This window comes from Cydia amplana, chromosome 2 (genome assembly GCF_948474715.1).
Source record: "Cydia amplana chromosome 2, ilCydAmpl1.1, whole genome shotgun sequence".
NCBI classification, from domain to species: domain Eukaryota; kingdom Metazoa; phylum Arthropoda; class Insecta; order Lepidoptera; family Tortricidae; genus Cydia; species Cydia amplana.
In genome coordinates, this window is record NC_086070.1 from 9,400,149 (window position 1) to 9,418,201 (window position 18,053).

Here is an 18,053-nt window from a genome sequence, read left to right on the forward strand (position 1 = left end):
GCTGAGATAGCTGCTCTTAGAAAGCGGGAAAAGTACGCGTGCCTAGGTGGTTATTTGTTTGTTCCGCTCGCGGTGGAGACCACTGGGTGTTGGTGCTCGGAGGCGCGGTCCTTCTTTAGGGAGCTCGGGAGTCGCTTGCGAGAGAGGGGACTTGATCCCCGCTCCGGGTCATTCCTGGTGCAAAGGTTATCTATTGCGATTCAACGCGGAAACGCAGCGAGCGTGTTGGGGACTTTTGCGCCTGGAATGGCTCGGGGTGGGTTATTTGATTAGTTACCTAGTATTAGTACCTAGCTATTAGTTTTATGTTAAGTGTCTTGGTTTAAATGTAGTAGTTTTTAAGGTTTTTTTTATTATTGTATTTTTTGACATGTGCCGTTAAAGTATGTAAAAATTTACTTCTCTCTGTAGTGAAATGTATAATGTCTTTGAGAAAATAAAGATTTCAAAATTGATCTTCAAAACCTTTTTCATCAATGAATTCCATTAAGAAACTCTCAGGTTTCTAATAACGATAGACAAATGAGGGCGCATATTATAAATGGGCGGTTCATTAGGTAATGAATGTTCCTCTATGATTTCAAACTATTTTTATACCTGTGCGAGGAGAATGACAGACTAGAATAGAGCCGGTTTTACAAATACATAATATGTTCTATTTACAAATCTGGACTACAAAAATCTTGCAAAACATATATTGAATAACAAATACAAACGAAATAACATCTCCTTTTGGGTTCAACTTTTGGACTTAAGTTGCGGTTTCTAAAACTTCGTAACTCATTTAAAATATTTAGCAAATCCGATTATAAGCGGATAAAATGTTGTTATCCCTATAACGAAGCCGTATGATTTTGCCAGATTTTCATACTCAGCCTAACCTCATAACCTTCAACCTAAATAAGTATACTTATGTTTGTTGCAAAGTTGGATAGATCCAAATAGGTACCTACACAAATTCTCACAAACCTTGAGGTAATTTATTAATAATACAGACTTGAACCTCTGGATGCCACCTTACTCTAGTCTAATTTTTTATCAATATAAGTACATCACCGTCGAAATGCGAAAGTTCTTGAATATATTCGACGTAATTCTCGATGTCAACCAAATTACATTTCACCGCTCCATAAAAAAATCTTTCAACGAATATTTTACATTATCTACTTCAAATAAATATTCTACAAGTAGCCATACAAAAATGTGAAATAGAACTTTATTTTTACCTAAGATTATATGCCAAGTTTAATATAATTACCGCGGTGCGTTGCGTGTCAACAATTTTTTTTGTATGTTTCAAGTATTGCATTTTTTTCGGCTTCAGATAGTGTTATTCTGTAACTCTGTTGCATTTATTTATATGGGTTATAAATACACTTAAGGGCAGCATAACAACAGAATATGTCTGATCTGTAGGTATCACCGATGGTACCCATACAAAAGTGTCAATTCTCCTTTCCCCGCCCTCTTAGTATGAAAATTAATTATCTATGCTATAATTTAACAAAACAGGAAAAAAAGAACATGGTTAAACTGATTAAATTTAATAAAGGATTTGTAGGTATAGTTATATTGGACTAGCTGTTGCCCGCGACTTCGTACGCGTGGATTTGTATATTGGTGGTTATAAATTCTACATTAGCTTAGAACATTATGCAGCAAAAGATAGCAGTAGGGACGGTTAATCATTTGTTAATTATTATACGACGCATGAGATTTGTCTTTCACAACCTGGCTACAAAGTTTCGAGCCCCTAACTGAATAAAATTGTTCTCGATAATCTCGATATAATCTCTCTCAACCCCCAGAAGATTTTCAAGTCCACTATTTAATAAAACCTACTACCTAACTACCTATTTACGAAGTTTGAAGTTCCTAGCTTTAAATAAAATTTGAACCCTCTACCAACTCTCAACCCCTGTTTAAACTTTTAGGGGATGAATTTTTAAAAACGCTGAAATTACTTTTCTTGTATTGTAATAATATGCCTTTATACAACGATTCAAGTCCCGCACTCCAATAAATATTTCGGTTCCATACAAATTTTCGACCCCCTTCACCACCTTGGGGGATGAATTATCAAAGACTCTGAAATTAGTTTTCTTTTCTCTTAATAAAATACCTTTTTACGAAGCTTCAAGTTCCTAGCTTTAAATAAAATTATAACCTATACAATCTTTCAACCCCTTTTTAACCCTGTTATGGGATGAATTTTTAAAAACGCTGAAATAAGTTTTCTTGTGTTCTAATACTATGGCGTTGTACAAAGATTTAAGTCTCGCACTCTCAAAAATATTTGATCTCCATACAAACTTTCAACCCCTTTTTCACCTCCTCGGGGGATGAATTTTTAAAAACGCTGAATAGGTTTTTTGTTTTTTAATAAAATACCTTTTTACGAAGTTTCAAGTTCCTAGCTTTAAATAAAATTTGAACCCTATACAAACTTTCAACCCCTTTTGGACCCTTATAGGGTATGAATTTTTAAAAACGCTGAAATTACTTTTCTCGTATTCTAATAATATGTCATTATACAAAGATTCAAGTCCCGTACTTACAAAAAATATTGACCTCCATACAAATTTTCAACCCCTTTTTCACCACCTTAAATGTTGAATTTTGAAAAACGCTAACATTAGTTTTCTTCTCTTTTAATGAAATAACTTTTTACGAAGTTACAAATTCGTAGCTTAAAATAAAATTTAAACCCTATACAATCTTTCAACCCCTTTTTAACCCTTTTAAGGGATGAATTTTTGAAAACGCTGAAATTACTTTTCTTGAGAATTAATAATATGGCTTTATACAAAGATTCAAGTCCCGCACTCTAAAAAATATTTGATCTCCGTACAAACTTTCAACCCCTTTATCACCAACTCGGGGGATGAATTTTTAAAAACACTGAAATTTGTTTTGTTGTTTTTTAATTTAATACCTTTTTGCGAAGTTTCAAGGTCCTACCTTAAAATAAAATTTACACCCCAAGACAAAGTTTCATCCCCTTTTTTACCCCCTCAGGGGTTGAATTTCCTAAAACGTCGCAATTCCTTTTTTTGCAATCGGCTATTATGCCTTTCTAAGAAGTTTCAAAGCATTTGTAATGGATTCAAACTTTCAACCCCTTTTTAACCCTGTTAGGGGATGAATTTTCAAAAACGCTGAAATTACTTTTCCTGTCTTATAATAATATACCCATATACAAAGTTTAAAGTCACACACTCACAAAAATATTTGATCTCCATACAAACTTTCAACCCCTTTTTCACCACCTTAGGGGATGAATTTTCGAAAACGCTGAAATTAGTTTTCTTATTTTTTAATATAATACATTCTTACAAAGTTTCAAATTCCTAGCTTAAAATAAATCTTGAACCCCATACAACCTTTCATCCCCTTTTTAACCCTTTTAAGGGATGAATTTTTAAAAACGCTGAAATTACTTTTCTTGAGTTTAAATAATATGGCTTTATACAAAGACTCAAGTCCCGCACTCTCAATAATATTTGATCTCCGTACAAACTTTCAACCCCTTTTTCACCACCACGGGGGATGAATTTTTAAAAACGCTGAAATTAGTTTTCTTGTTTTTTAATTTAATACCTTTTTGCAAAGTTTCAAGGTCCTAGCTTAAAATAAAATTTGCACCCCAAGACAAAGTTTCATCCCCTTTTTTACCCCCTTAGGGGTTGAATTTCCTAAAACGTCGCAATTATTTTTTTTTGTAATCGGCTATTATGCCTTTCTAAGAAGTTTCAAAGCATTTGTAATGGATTCAAACTTTCAACCCCTTTTTAACCCTGTTAGGGGATGAATTTTCAAAAACGCTGAAATTACTCTTCCTGTCTTATAATAATATACCCATATACAAAGTTTAAAGACACACACTTACAAAAATATTTGATCTCCATACAAACTTTCAACCCCTTTTTCACCACCTTGGGGGTTGAATTTTCGAAAACGCTGAAATTAGTTTTCTTGTTTTTTAATATAATACATTTTCACAAAGTTTCAAATTCCTAGCTTAAACTAAAACTTGAACCCCATACAACATTTCATCCCCTTTTTAACCCCCTTAGGGGTTGAATTTTTCAAAATCGCTTCTTATCTCTTGTACACTTTACAAATGCAACCTAATGTGCAAATTTCAACTTTCTAGCTTTTGTAGTTTCGGCTCTGCGTTGATGAATCAGTCAGTCAGTCAGTCAGTCAGGACACTTGCATTTATATATATAGATCAATAACCTTACACTGTATTTTTTGTTTATTTAGTTGTCAGTAGTGACCGCGTACATGGACCTGTCACAAGTATACGGCAGTAGCATCGGACAAGCGGCGCCGCTGCGGGAATACCGCGGAGGACGCATGGTGACGGTGCTGCGCGGGGGCCGCGAGTACCCCCCGCAGGACCCCAACGTGACGGTCACCTGCGAGTCCGCGCAGTCGCCCAACGAGCCCTGCTACTTGGCAGGTATGTGGGTCAGAATAATGTATGGCAACGGAGCTGTGGGGAGGCCGCGAGTGCCCCCCGCAGGACCTCAACGTGACTGTCACGTGCGAGCTCAAGCAGTCGCCCTGCTACTTGGTGCCTACCAAGGACGGTGGTGGTGGTCCGGGATCACCGTCCCCCCACACTAGAACATGAGTACACGGAGGTCGCTAATACCCCCCGCAGGACTCCAACTTGACGGTCACCTGCCAGTCCGCGCAGTTGCACGAGCCCTGCCACTTGGCAAGTATGTCGAACAGGGGACGATAGTACACGAGTATAGGATAAGGATTGGATGATACAAGCCTTTTGTATGAACCTGTTTTTGTATAACAGCACAACAGGATGATACAATTTTGTTAGTCATGGCTTTTGCCCTCAGCTGATTATAGAGCGCCAAAATAAAACATCATCTATTCTTATAGCTACGGTACCGTAAACGGGGGTTACTTTGATTTGCGGGTCAACTTTGATAACAACTTCCAATCGTTACTAAAGTGCTTGTTTTAACGAGTTGAAAAACACCTTAATGAAATGAAATGAAATGAAATATTTTTATTTCGAACATGTAGTCCATATATAGGGTTAGGTATTACAATAACTTATATCTATAGTTAGTATTATAATTACGTCAAAACAAACAAACAAAACAAAACATTATTAGCAGTTATTTTTTCTTTATTGGCAACACTGATAGTTGCTTCACCGCATAGTGACGGGATGTGTGTGTATTACTGTTATATTGTTTAGAAAAAAAATCATAAAAATGAGTACGCTTTTCTACCTGATTTTATTTTAGCTGAAAAACTTTTACTGTACTTGTGTCAATAATTATTACAATGTTATTTTTATTTTATGGTTAAGAACGTTAATCAGTATTTATTCGTGAGTTTGAAAAAAAAATATCCAAAATTCGACAATCTATCCATGCGCACGTAGTCAAGGAATCCATGGCTCGGGGTGTCTTTGATCACCTATATGTGGTGAAATTAATCAAAAAGAACTACTCAATGATGCACTCACAGATATAATGGTGAGCACAAAATCTATTCCTCTTAGATTGCATCGCAAGCATATAAGGTTCCTTATAGAACATTATACAATAAGGCAACATAATATATCAAAAACCCGCGCACGGACCAAATTTACTGAAACTGAAAAGCTTGCAATTCAAAAATCTCTTGCTAAGTGCGATGATAAGTTCTTACGTTATAATAAGTAAATAATCTAATAAAGCGCTTAAAATTATTAATTTGTAGCATTTGTATGTGATCAATTACCTTACCTTACCTTACACCTTAAAAAGACATATAACTTAAAAAGTACTCATACGATTTTTATTTTTTTATTTTACGGCCTTTTTAGCGGGTTTACTTTAGATTGTCAGTAAAAAAATTAGTGGCTTCAAAGTAACCCCATTCTTAATATAACTTTGATCGCGTTGTTGTTTTTATTTATTTTTGATTAAACTATAAGTCCTAATTTTTTTTGTATTTGGCAGGCTGAAAGAAGAGAAAAAACCGATTATTATATATTTTTTTCATAATTTTACGCATATTAGGATCGTCAAAAAATGATGCCAAACTCAAAAATTGATCAAAGTAACCCCGGTTTACGGTATTTGCGGTAGACTCTTGACTAAAAGTGTGATAATGACGACTAAATAAAACAAAAATAAAACAGTTGATCCAAGCTGGATGCAAATAGCCCAAGAAAGAGCAAACTGGGCAGATGCCTTTTGCTTTTTTTTTTTGAGGAGGCCTTCACCTGCAGAGGGGTTCTTGTAGATTCAATATTCTTTTCTCAAGAGTGTTTAATACATTAATAAGTGTAAATAGTAGTATAAAAAGAACATTATGTAAAAATGTGTAGACTTTTACTTGCAACATATAAAAGGCTTTTTTCAAATAACTGAGTGGGACGAGCGACAAATTTCAGGCTAGGCCATTTCAGGTTAAAATTTTGTTAAAATAATCAGTTTCAATTTAAAAAATAGTAAATACCCATTGTTTTGTCAATACACTATTCATATAAACCGCATACAAAATCACTGTTTGAAAAGGATAATAACTTCGACTTGAAATAATAATAAATACATTTATCAGGTGACGTCCGCGTGAACCAGAACCCTCAGCTGACGTTGCTGCAGATCATCTTGCTGCGCGAGCACAACCGCATCGCGGACGAGCTCGCGCACCACAACCCGCACTGGAAAGACGAGACGGTCTTCCAGGAGGCCCGGCGCATCAACATCGCTGAGAACCAGCATATCAACTATTATGAATACTTGCCCATCTTCCTTGGTAAGCTATAGCCTCATGACACTATGCTAATCAACTATTAGCTACTTGGGACAGATCATTGTTTTTTTTTTTTCGAAGTAACCTTACTTCAGCTATGATTTCAATAGATTGTTACAATTACAGAAAAGAACGATGAAAACTGATTTGTTAAAGCAGCGATCGGCAACCTTTTAGCAGCCAAGGGCCACATTGTAGTTAACGAAGTTGACGCGGGCCGCACTTTGTTAATATTTTGACTTTGTCAGACATTGTCATTTGTCAATATTACATACAAAATAGCCGGGGAGGCTCGCGGGCCGCAAGTGACAGGTTCACGGGCCGCATGCGGCCCGCGGGCCGCGGGATGCCGGCCGCTGTGTTAAAGAATTGTCAATATCGCTATACTAAACGAATTTGCTTCTTTGAGTCTTGTTGTAAAAATTATCCAAGTTTTGGAAGTACAACCTCAACTAATAGTAAGCTGTCATAAAGACTAGAAGAATCTTATGATAAGATGTACAGTACGAGGAAGTAGACAATACTTGGTATTTAATTAGTTCAAAAGCCCATTTGAAATGAACTCGGTTAGTTTTTCTGTAAGTATGTGAGGCATTTGTAAGTACTTATATGCTTTTATCTATACAGGCACTGAGAACATGATAAAGAACAAGCTGATCTACCCGGGCGTGCACGGCTACGTGAACGATTACAACCCCAACGTGGACCCGTCTGTCCTCGACGAGCACGCCACCGCCGCCTTCAGACATTTCCACACGCTCATCCGCGGCTTCCTTCAGTACGTACCTATGTAATTCTCTAAAAGCAGACAGAGAGACCAAAACCGGAAAGTTTTTGTCACGATATTATAATACAAAAATCTAAAAATAACGAGAGCACTTTTTAACTTAGACAATTCATGCATTACACCGTATCCTACTCGAACTACAAAGGTATTAAAATTTTAACTTTCGGCTCAATTCGAAAAATGCTTCTAAGAACTCACAGCGATACGATACCGATCTGTCAGTGTCAAAAGTGACATTTATTCAACCAAAAAACGTCACTTTTGATACTGACACATCGGGTAGCGTGTTTTCTTTAGCTTTCGAAGACGTTTTTCCTTCTAGCGTTAAGCATAAACATATTTTCGAACAAGTTATTATGTTGCAGGCTGATATCTGAAAACCGCAAACTACTAGGCGCAGTGCGCATAAGCGACTGGTTCAATCGGCCCCAAATTTTGGAGATCGGCAATACATTCGAGGACTTGACTCGGGGCTTGGCGACGCAACCGGTGGATTTCAGCGACCAATTCTGGACCAGCGAGATGACACAGTTCTTATTTAAGTGAGTGTCGAGTTAAATCAAATGTTATGACCATAGAGAAAAAAATACATAGATTGCTCACTCCATACATCAGTTTTAGTACCAAAAAGACTATTAGCATCTAGCATCAAGTAGCGGAACTATCAGTACTGTTACTTGACAATAGACGTAGCACAGACCGGAAAGTCTTATGCTGTTGAGATAAGACTTTCCGGTCGGTGCTACATCTATTGTCAAGTAGCAGTACTGATAGTTCCGCTACTCGATGCTAGATGTAGACACTGAAATTAATAGTCTAACTGATGTATGGAGTGAGCACTCTGGTCTTACTATATTTCTCTATGGTTATGACATAAATTGCATGTAAAGGTGACTTACCTACGCTACGCCGTGCCGTGAGCTATGAACCGTGTTGGACAGGAATCAATGCTAGCTGCATAAAGGATGACTCACGCTAGACCGGGCCGTGCCCGGACCGGCGACCTACTGACTAGAGATACCAGAACATATTATATTCCCTATTTTACGGGACAACTTTAAAGTTCAGGCACAAAAAGGCATATTCTGATTGTAAGACAACTTAAAATTACAACATACATGAACGTCAAAATTACAAACTATGTATACTTTCAATAGTCAAATAGTCAATAGTCAAAATATACTTTATTCATGTAGGCCTAGCAACAAGTACTTATGAATCGTAACATACTTACTTATAAATTATCTTAAGCTAATTATCAGAGCAATTTATTGATGTTATTATTCCATAATAATATTAGATTATTATACAAATAAAATTTAACACAAATTTAGGAATTTCACAAAAGGATCGTCAAACATGAAAAAAAAATTGTATAAAAAATACTAGTCTAGAATGTTTCTAGAATAAAATCTAAATGTCAAATAAATCAATAAAAAAAAACACTTCCTAACTGAAATAAACTTTACTTTTGTTACGGCGCGAGGTACTGTTATTTAAGCGTTGGGTTTATAAGGTTTTGTTGCTTAATGATCAAAATTCAAGACAATGTTCTGTCCTTAATTGGATTTCCCTAATTGCGGGACAGGTACGAATTGAGAGGCTGAAAATCGGGGCGTCTCCAAATATTCGGGACATCTGGTCGCCCGACTACCAGGCTACTGCATGGGTTATGTCAGACGCACGTCTCATTAAATAAATAGGTACCTACCTACTCAAAATAGATATTAATGAATGACCATTTGATGCTCATGCACAGGACGTATGCATGTATTTTTCAATAGAAAATATCAATGTCCTGCTTTTCTAGTTCGCGGTTTGTGTCAAAAATTCATTCTGAAGCATGGTGTTTCATGTTTCTTTAAAATATTATTTGTTTATTTTATAACCGATTTTACAAACCTCTGCTGCCTTATCAGTTATATCTAGACTCCACTGATGACCAGCTGCCGGACCCTCGGACCCTGTAATGATACTATAGCAAACTAACTAGAAGGGTTTCGTTGCCCTCAAAATTGTATTCCTCTTTCCAGGGCTAGTTTAGTGTAATATGACAACGTCCGGTCGGTGCAATTAGGGTTACAATTCACGAAACTGTCGGTCTGTCGATGCCAATTTTATCGACACACGTATCTATGGGTAGACTAGTACGTATAACCTGCGACCTCCAATTGCGAATAAGTAGCTATAGGTATAATCAGGGTCAAATTGTACAAACTACTAGGAACACTCAGTCGCGATGGAATTTGTGATTAGAAAGCAGTGGATAATGTGATTCAATTTGAGTGAGCGGTTCCTGAATTGGATTTAGAATTGCGGTGGAAACTTGGAATTAATTATATTCTGGAATTAACCCGGTTAGTGACACATTGGCAGAGCGATGTCAATTGCATACTCGTAGTTATTCAAGGGTATTATTTCAAGGGTAATATGATTTTATTAGTTAATTAATTAACCTTAGCCAGGTCGCATAGCGATCACATAGCAAATTATTTATTTTGGCAAGCTAAATCTTGCTTTGGTTGCATGTAAATAATATACATAAATGTCTAGTATCATAGTACAGTCAGCTGTAGAGAAAAGGTACCACCCCTGTATAGAAGTTTGTATACAGGGGTGGTACCTTTTCTCTGCAGCTGTTATCACTGTTATAGTTTATTTGGTGAAATATTTGCCCTAAAAGTTTGTGGTTCATACATGACCTTTGCCCGTTTGGGATCAGTAGATAGAGTCTGTTCGGAAAGAGAAGAGTCGTGGAATGTATCAGGCCCCATACATTCCACGACTCTTCTCTTTCCGCACAGACTCTAAGACTAACTTTAATTGTGGTTTATAATGTCAACGATTACATGATCTAAAGACGTGACTAACCCTTATCTTATCTTATTGTTTTCGGGGGCCCTTGCGGATACACTTCGACCCATAGGGATCTTTTGTACATTACCCCCTAGGGAAGATCCGTCAACGACTCAAGAGCTTTTCCTACAATATTCATGTGTCGGATGATGGAGCTCATGGGTAGCCTTTTAAAGTCCTTTGGTTCCAGATATCCTGCTCCAAAGTCCTTCATTCTTTGTCTGGCGAGGGCGTGACATTCACACATTTTTTAAGTGTTTCACTGTCTCTTCCTCTTCGTCACACATACGACAATCGGTGTTGTCAGAGTGTCCCATCTTGGCCAGAATTCCTTTGGCCCCGTAATGGCCAGTAAACACCCCCGTTATGATTTGGAGTTGTCTTTTGCTAAGTTTCCAAAGCTTTTTGCTTCAGCCGGAGTCTACTCTTTGCATAAAGAGCTTTGCATGCTTTAGACCCGTCAGACTGTCCCATTCTTCCTGATGTTTGGTCTTGGTATGGTCTTTAATAGCCGTTGTGATGGTTCCCTATGAGAGCCCCACGAATGGTTCCGAACCTATAAGATTATTTACAGATCCGGTTCTGTCAAGTTCATCTGCATTTTCATTGTCTATGAATCCCTCGTGCCCTGGGATCCATACCAGTTGCACTCTGTTTTGCCTTCCAAGCTGGTTCAGAGCTTGGACGCCATTATATACCAGTCTAGAGTCCACTCTGGGCGCTTCAAGCGCTTTGAGTGCAGCCTGACTGTCGCTGAGTATATAGATATTCTTCCCTTGGGTTTGCCTAACTATATTCTCATGCACACAGGCAATTATAGCGAATGTCTCGGCTTGGAAGACAGTGGCGTAATTGTCCATGCTTGTACTACTACTAAAGTCATTTGCATAAATGCCTGCCCCCGTACCAGATTCTGTCTTAGACCCGTCTGTATATCATATGATGTCGTTTTCATCAGAGATTGGTGCTTCAAGACCTTCGGTACATTCAGCCCTTGTTGGAATTTTAACATTAAAATTCTTATGGAACACAAACTTGGGTTGCATCTTATCGCAGCCCATATTCGTAATCCTTTTCATGAAATTGTCACATTCCATGTTTGTGTGTTTGGTCTTTGGCTTGCTATCGCTCCAGAGGCCTGTTAGGGCCAACCTGTGTAACGATTTCCGCGCCTCAGATTGTATCACTAGGTGTAGCGGCGGGAGGTCTAGCAGTACCTCCAGCGCCGCGGTTGGCGTCGTTCTAAACGCGCCAGTAATAGCCATGCATGCCGTTCTTTGTATTTTCATAAGGGCATCCCTGCATGTGCTCTTTAGTGTCCTTGGCCGACATGCCAGGCATCCGTACAAGATGATTGGTCTTACCATCATGGTATAGATCCATCTTAGTACCTTTGGGTTTAGACCCCACGTTTTGCCATAAGCCGATCTACACATTCCAAACACTCTAAGTGCCTTGGTGATTGTAAGTTCGACATGCTTTCCCCAGTTCAGTTCTTTATCTAGTGTAACGCCTAGATATTTCACTTCATTGGACATTTCCAGTACCCTTCCATAAAGCTTCAGCTGCTTCATGCCATTAAGGGTCTTTTTCCTGGTAAACGGTATTACTACTGTTTTGCCTGGGTTTATGGAGAGTTGATGACAGTTGCACCATCTCTCCACTTGCTTCAGTGCTTTATTCATGACTTCCGATACTGTTCCCGGGAATTTCCCGTTTACAAGAATCACTAAATCATCTGCATACCCTACCGTATGTATTGGGCCTTTGTTTAGTTCTTCCAACAGTGAGTTAACTACCAGACTCCAGAGAGTTGGTGAGAGAACCCCACCCTGCGGGCAACCCTTCGTGGCCGTAGCTAATATTTCATCTCCCATAAGGGAGGATTTTATTAGTCGGCTATTTAGCATAGTACCAATCCATCTACACTATCTACAGATTGTCGGCTCTATGCCATGTTTAGATGCTGCAATACTGATTGCCTGATACGTGGTGCGGTCGAATGCCCCCTCCACGTCTAGAAAAGTGGCCAGACATAGTTCTTTGTTCTCTATCGCCTGTTCCGCTCTGGTTGTCACCAGGTGTAGTGCCGTTTCAGTCGATTTACCCGGCTGGTACGCACACTGCAATTGGTGCAGCGGATGCCTCTTAAGAGGACCATCCCTTATGTGTCTGTCTACCAGTTTCTCCAGTGTTTTGAGGAAAAACGATGACAGACTTAAAAAAACCCTTAGTGGCCACGTACGTACTACGAAATAGAACCGTTGGTTACGGGCAGTGGTCAACGACCATAAGGTTATTTAAAGAAAAAAATAAAAATAAAAGAAATGTATAGTTTTTTTTAAATTATCGTTATCTGCCGTATAAAAAGTAATAAGTTTTTATCGCTGACTGTAGGTACTTTTCGTACCACAGTCCACAAACGAATACTTACTCATCGAGACAATTCTAAAAATTTCAAACACAATTAGGTTGCGTTGTTTCATGATAGAGTACCTATGGCCACCTCCTGTCTTCATCATCAGATTAGCTCTATGGTACCATAATATTGCAATGTCACCCGACTTGCATATTATGCATGGAAATTTTCAGGGCAATCGGAAATCGGGAAGTGGGTCAAATTTAGCTTTCAAGATTTGACCCACACTAACAAACCAACAAACATACAAACTAACAGGGCAAGTTAAATAAAAGCTTGTAAAAATTAATTGTCAGGCCTGGCTAAGGTTTCAGTAATCTAGCTAAGTTTTAGACATACTGGTGATCTTTTTAAAGAAAACTCACCCAGAAGATGAGTAATTGAATACCTCATAGGCTATTCAATTTGTTACTTCTCTCGCTTTCAAATAAATTTGTTACTTCTATCGCTTTCAAATAAACTGAATACTCCCAAAGGCGCTTAGCGAGGTGCTAACCGATAATTCGATTACCTACCCCGTTATCTTATGTCTGAGCATCCCGCAATACGAGCCCAATCTAATAAGGGAGTTTCCGATAAATTTTAAATAATTATCTTATCCGTTCCTCAATAACTCAACTAATTGGAAACATGCCCACACATGAACTTTTAATGAACATGAACTTTTAATTATACACTTGACAAATTATATTGAAAGCCCTTTACATCCAATTAACCTACATTCGAAAAAAAAATTAACTTGTTAAGTTTTAATTGGGGTACAACTGTTAGTGAAGGGCCTTTCTACCCATCTACGCATTTCTGACAAACGATCTGCCAAACACTCGGCTTATAATACCTACAATTATTTGTTAATAATTGAGATCGAGTAAACAAACCCTTGTTCCATATTTTATGCACTCGTGTGAGCAGTAAACAATCGCCTGGGAAGAAAACACGAATATGTAGTTAAGGTGTTATACCTATGTATACAGCTACGTATACGCCAAAAATGATTGAGTATTGTACTTAGAGAAGGAAGTGATTCTATCCGCTGGCGCTGGGTGAAAATAAACATATGAAAAAATTTCACATCTTTACTAAAGTGCTACGTCATGTATTATACATGATGTGAAATAGAGACATCACATTTTATGAGGTAAAATAAAATGGCAGGTAGGGAGTTCCTAAATCGATAAACTCAAATATCGATACTTTTCCTATGTAGGTACCTACTTATGATCGCTCCAAGTTGTGCTTGTAAAAGCATAAATGTACTAAATACAATTAAACAAAATAACAACTTATTTTTCTTCTCCTTTATTTTTAAAGCATTTTTAAAACTTGTACGATCATCGCACTTTTCTTCAAGTTGTTTGTATTTCCGAATAACCATACCGTTGTACTATTTCTGTTTTGCTACGCTATTTATTTACCTACATATATGTATAGACTAGCTGTTGCCCGCGACTTCGTACGCGTGGATTTGTATATTGGTGGTTATTCTACATTAGCTTAGAACATTATGCAGCAAAATATTGCAGTAGGACGGTTAATCATTTGTTAATTATTAATATTATACAACGCATGAGACTTGTCTTTCACAACCTACGAAGTTTCTAGCCCCTAACTAAATAAAATTGTTCTCGACATAATCCCTCTCAACCCCCTTAGAAGATTTTCATGTCCTCTATTCAATAAAACCTACTACCTAACTACCTATTTACGAAGTTTGATGTAAATAAAATTTAAACTTTTTAACCATTTTAGGGGATGAATTTTTAAAAACGCTGAAATGGATTTTCTTGTATTCTAATAATATGCCTCTGTACAAAGATTCAAGCCCCGTTCTCACAAAAATGTTTGAACTCCATACAAACCACCACCTTGAGATATAAATTTTCAAAAACGCTGAAATTATTTTTTTTCCGTTTTAAAATAATACCTTTTTATTATTATTATTTTCAAGTTCCTAGCTTAAAATAAAATTTGAACCCCGTACAAACTTTCAACCCCTTTTTAAACCTGTTAGGGGATGAATTTTACAAAACGCTGAAATTACTTGTATTATCTTCTAATAATATCCCCAAATACAAAGATTCAAGTCCCGCGCTCGAAAAAATGTTTGATATCCATACAAACTTTCAACCCTTTTTTCACCACCTTAGGGGATGAATTTTCAAAAACGCTGAAATTAGTTTTCTTGTATTTAAATTTAATATATATTTGCAAAGTTTCAGGTTCCTAGCTTAAAATGAAATTTGCACCCCAAGACGAACTTTCATCCCCTTTTAACCCCCTTAGGGGTTGAATTTCCAAAAAACGTCGCAATTACTTTATTTTGTGATCGGCTATTATGCCTTTCTAAGAAGTTTCAAAGCATTTGTAATGAATTCAAACTTTCAACCCCTTTTTAACCCTGTTAGGGGATGAATTTTACAAAACGCTGAAATTACTTTTCCTGTCTTTTAATAATATCCCCAAATACAAAGATTCAAGTCCCGCGCTCGAAAAAATGTTTGATATCCATACAAACTTTCAACCCCTTTTTCACCACCTTACGGGATGAATTTTCAAAAACGCTGAAATTAGTTTTCTTGTATTTTAATAATATCCCCAAATACAAAGATTCAAGTCCCGCGCTCGAAAAAATGTTTGATATCCATACAAACTTTTAACCCCTTTTTCACCACCTTACGGGATGAATTTTCAAAAACGCTGAAATTAGTTTTCTTGTATTTTAATAATATATCTTATTCCGAAGTTTCAAGTACCTAGCTTAAAATAAAATTTGAACCACATACAAACTTTCAACCCCTTTTTAACCCTGTTAGGGGATGAATTTTAAAAAACGCTGAAATTACTTTTCCTGTCTTTTAATAATATCCCCAAATACAAAGATTCAAGTCCCGCGCTCGAAAAAATGTTTGATGTCCATACAAACTTTCAACCCTTTTTCACCACCTTAGGGGATGAAATTTCAAAAACGCTGAAATTAGTTTTCTTGTATTTAAATTTAATATCTATTTGTAAAGTTTCAAGTTCCTAGCTTAAAATGAAATTTGCACCCCAAAACGAACTTTCATCCCCTTTTTAACCCCCTTAGGGGTTGAATTTCCAAAAACGTCGCAATTACTTTATTTTGTAATCGGCTACTATGCCTTTCTACGAAGTTTCAAGGCATTTGTAATGGATTCAAACTTTCAACCCCTTTTTAACCCTGTTAGGGGATGAATTTTCAAAAACGCTGAAATTACTTTTCCTGTCTTATAATAATATCCCCATATACAAAGTTTCAAGTCCCACAATCACAAAAATATTTGATCTCCATACAAACTTTCAACCCCTTTTTCACCACCTTGGGGGATGAATTTTCAAAAACGCTGAAATTAGTTTTCTTGTTTTTTAATATAATACATTTTTACAAAGTTTCAAATTCCTAGCTTAAAATAAAACTTGTACCCCATACAACCTTTCATCCCCTTTTTAACCCCCTTAGGGGTTGAATTTTTCAAAATCGCTTCTTATCTCTTGTACACTTTATAAATGCAACCTAGTGTGCAAATTTCAACTTTCTAGCTTTTGTAGTTTCGGCTCTGCGTTGATGAATCAGTCAGTCAGTCAGTCAGTCAGTCAGGACACTTGCATTTATATATATAGATAGATATAATATTAAGTTTTTCATAATGCAATGGTAGATAGCTACCTGTACTCATAATAATCCAGTTTATCCAGTGTTTTATCCTCAATTTACAGTTGTTTTTTACATGCTGATTGATTGTCTAGGTACGTGTATGAATTTAAAATTGAAATGAATGTTTGGCAGACGTAACAACACGGTCGGAGGCGATTTGCGCGCGACCGACATCCAGCGAGGCCGCGACCACGGGCTGGCCAACTACGGGGCGACGCGCGCTGCGTGCGGGCTGCCCGTGCCCGCCACCTTCCACGACATGACCGACTACATATCCCCGGAGGTGCGACACTATTTTTTAGGGTTCCGTAGCCAAATGGCAAAAAACGGAACCCTTATAGATTCGTCATGTCTGTCTGTCTGTCCGTCTGTCTGTCCGTCCGTATGTCACAGCCACTTTTCTCCGAAACTATAAGAACTATACTATTGAAACTTTGTAAGTAGATGTATTCTGTGAACCGCATTAAGATTTTCACACAAAAATAGAAAAAAAAAACAATAAATTTTTGGGGTTCCCTATACTTCGAACTGAAACTTAAACATTTTTTTTTCATCAAACCCATACGTGTGGGGTATCTATGGATAGGTCTTCAAAAATGATATTGAGGTTTCTAATATCATTTTTTTTCTAAACTGAATAGTTTGCGCGAGAGACACTTCCAAAGTGGTAAAATGTGTGTCCCCCCCCCCCCCTGTAACTTCTAAAATAAGAGAATGATAAAACTAAAAAAAATATATGATGTACATTACCATGTAAACTTCCACCGAAAATTGGTTTGAACGAGATCTAGTAAGTAGTTTTTTTTTATACGTCATAAATCGCCTAAATACGGAACCCTTCATGGGCGAGTCCGACTCGCACTTGGCCGCTATTTTATACTACGTTGGTGGCCAACAAGCATACGGCCCGCTTGATGGTAAGCGGTAACCGTAGCATATGGACCGCAACTCCAGAGGTGTTTACATGCGCGTTGCAGACCCTAACACCCCGCACCCTCATTGAGCTCTGGCAACCTTACTTACAGCAACACATCACAAATATCCCCGTTTTATCCAAGACTTCGTCGTTTTTAAAATCGAGTAGAAATTGATTTGAAAATCTTGTTGAAATGAATTCGATCGTCACTTTGGGCGCGTTTAGTCAACAGACGAGACGGGAGAAGTCTGCCGTAAACGTGTAGGTACTGAATCATTTGCAGATTCCCATTTCTGAATAATTTTACACTTTCACTTGAGTGTCTCAGCTTGTCTGAAGTTACACGGCTAAATAGCCTTCACTTGCCTATTTGACTTTCTTTCTGAAATCCTACGTGGCAATGTAGTTAAAAAAATACAATAACCAACTATATACCTACCAAATCAAACAAAATTATATTCCTATGTACCTACATATTTAATTGAACAAACACGCTTTACTGGATTCAAATCTTCAAAAGCGACGGAAGAATGAAAAAAGATTGAAGCGATAATTCAGCCAAAATCGAGTTACGTGCGTTCGATAAAATCAGCACTTTTGCCTCATTAAAGGTAGG

At 37.4% G+C, this 18,053-nt stretch overlaps 1 protein-coding gene across 2 annotated transcripts in view; it reads left to right on the plus strand.

Annotated features, from left to right (window-relative positions):
• Positions 1–18,053, plus strand: part of LOC134658104 (peroxidase-like) — a 117,467-nt gene that overhangs the window by 88,476 nt on the left and 10,938 nt on the right. For both annotated transcript variants that reach the window (XM_063513714.1, XM_063513721.1), the window contains 5 exons: positions 4,270–4,468; positions 6,592–6,789; positions 7,414–7,564; positions 7,939–8,115; positions 16,654–16,804. In XM_063513714.1, coding sequence (XP_063369784.1) covers positions 4,270–4,468; positions 6,592–6,789; positions 7,414–7,564; positions 7,939–8,115; positions 16,654–16,804 — 876 coding nt within the window. The remainder of the gene's footprint in view (positions 1–4,269; positions 4,469–6,591; positions 6,790–7,413; positions 7,565–7,938; positions 8,116–16,653; positions 16,805–18,053) is intronic.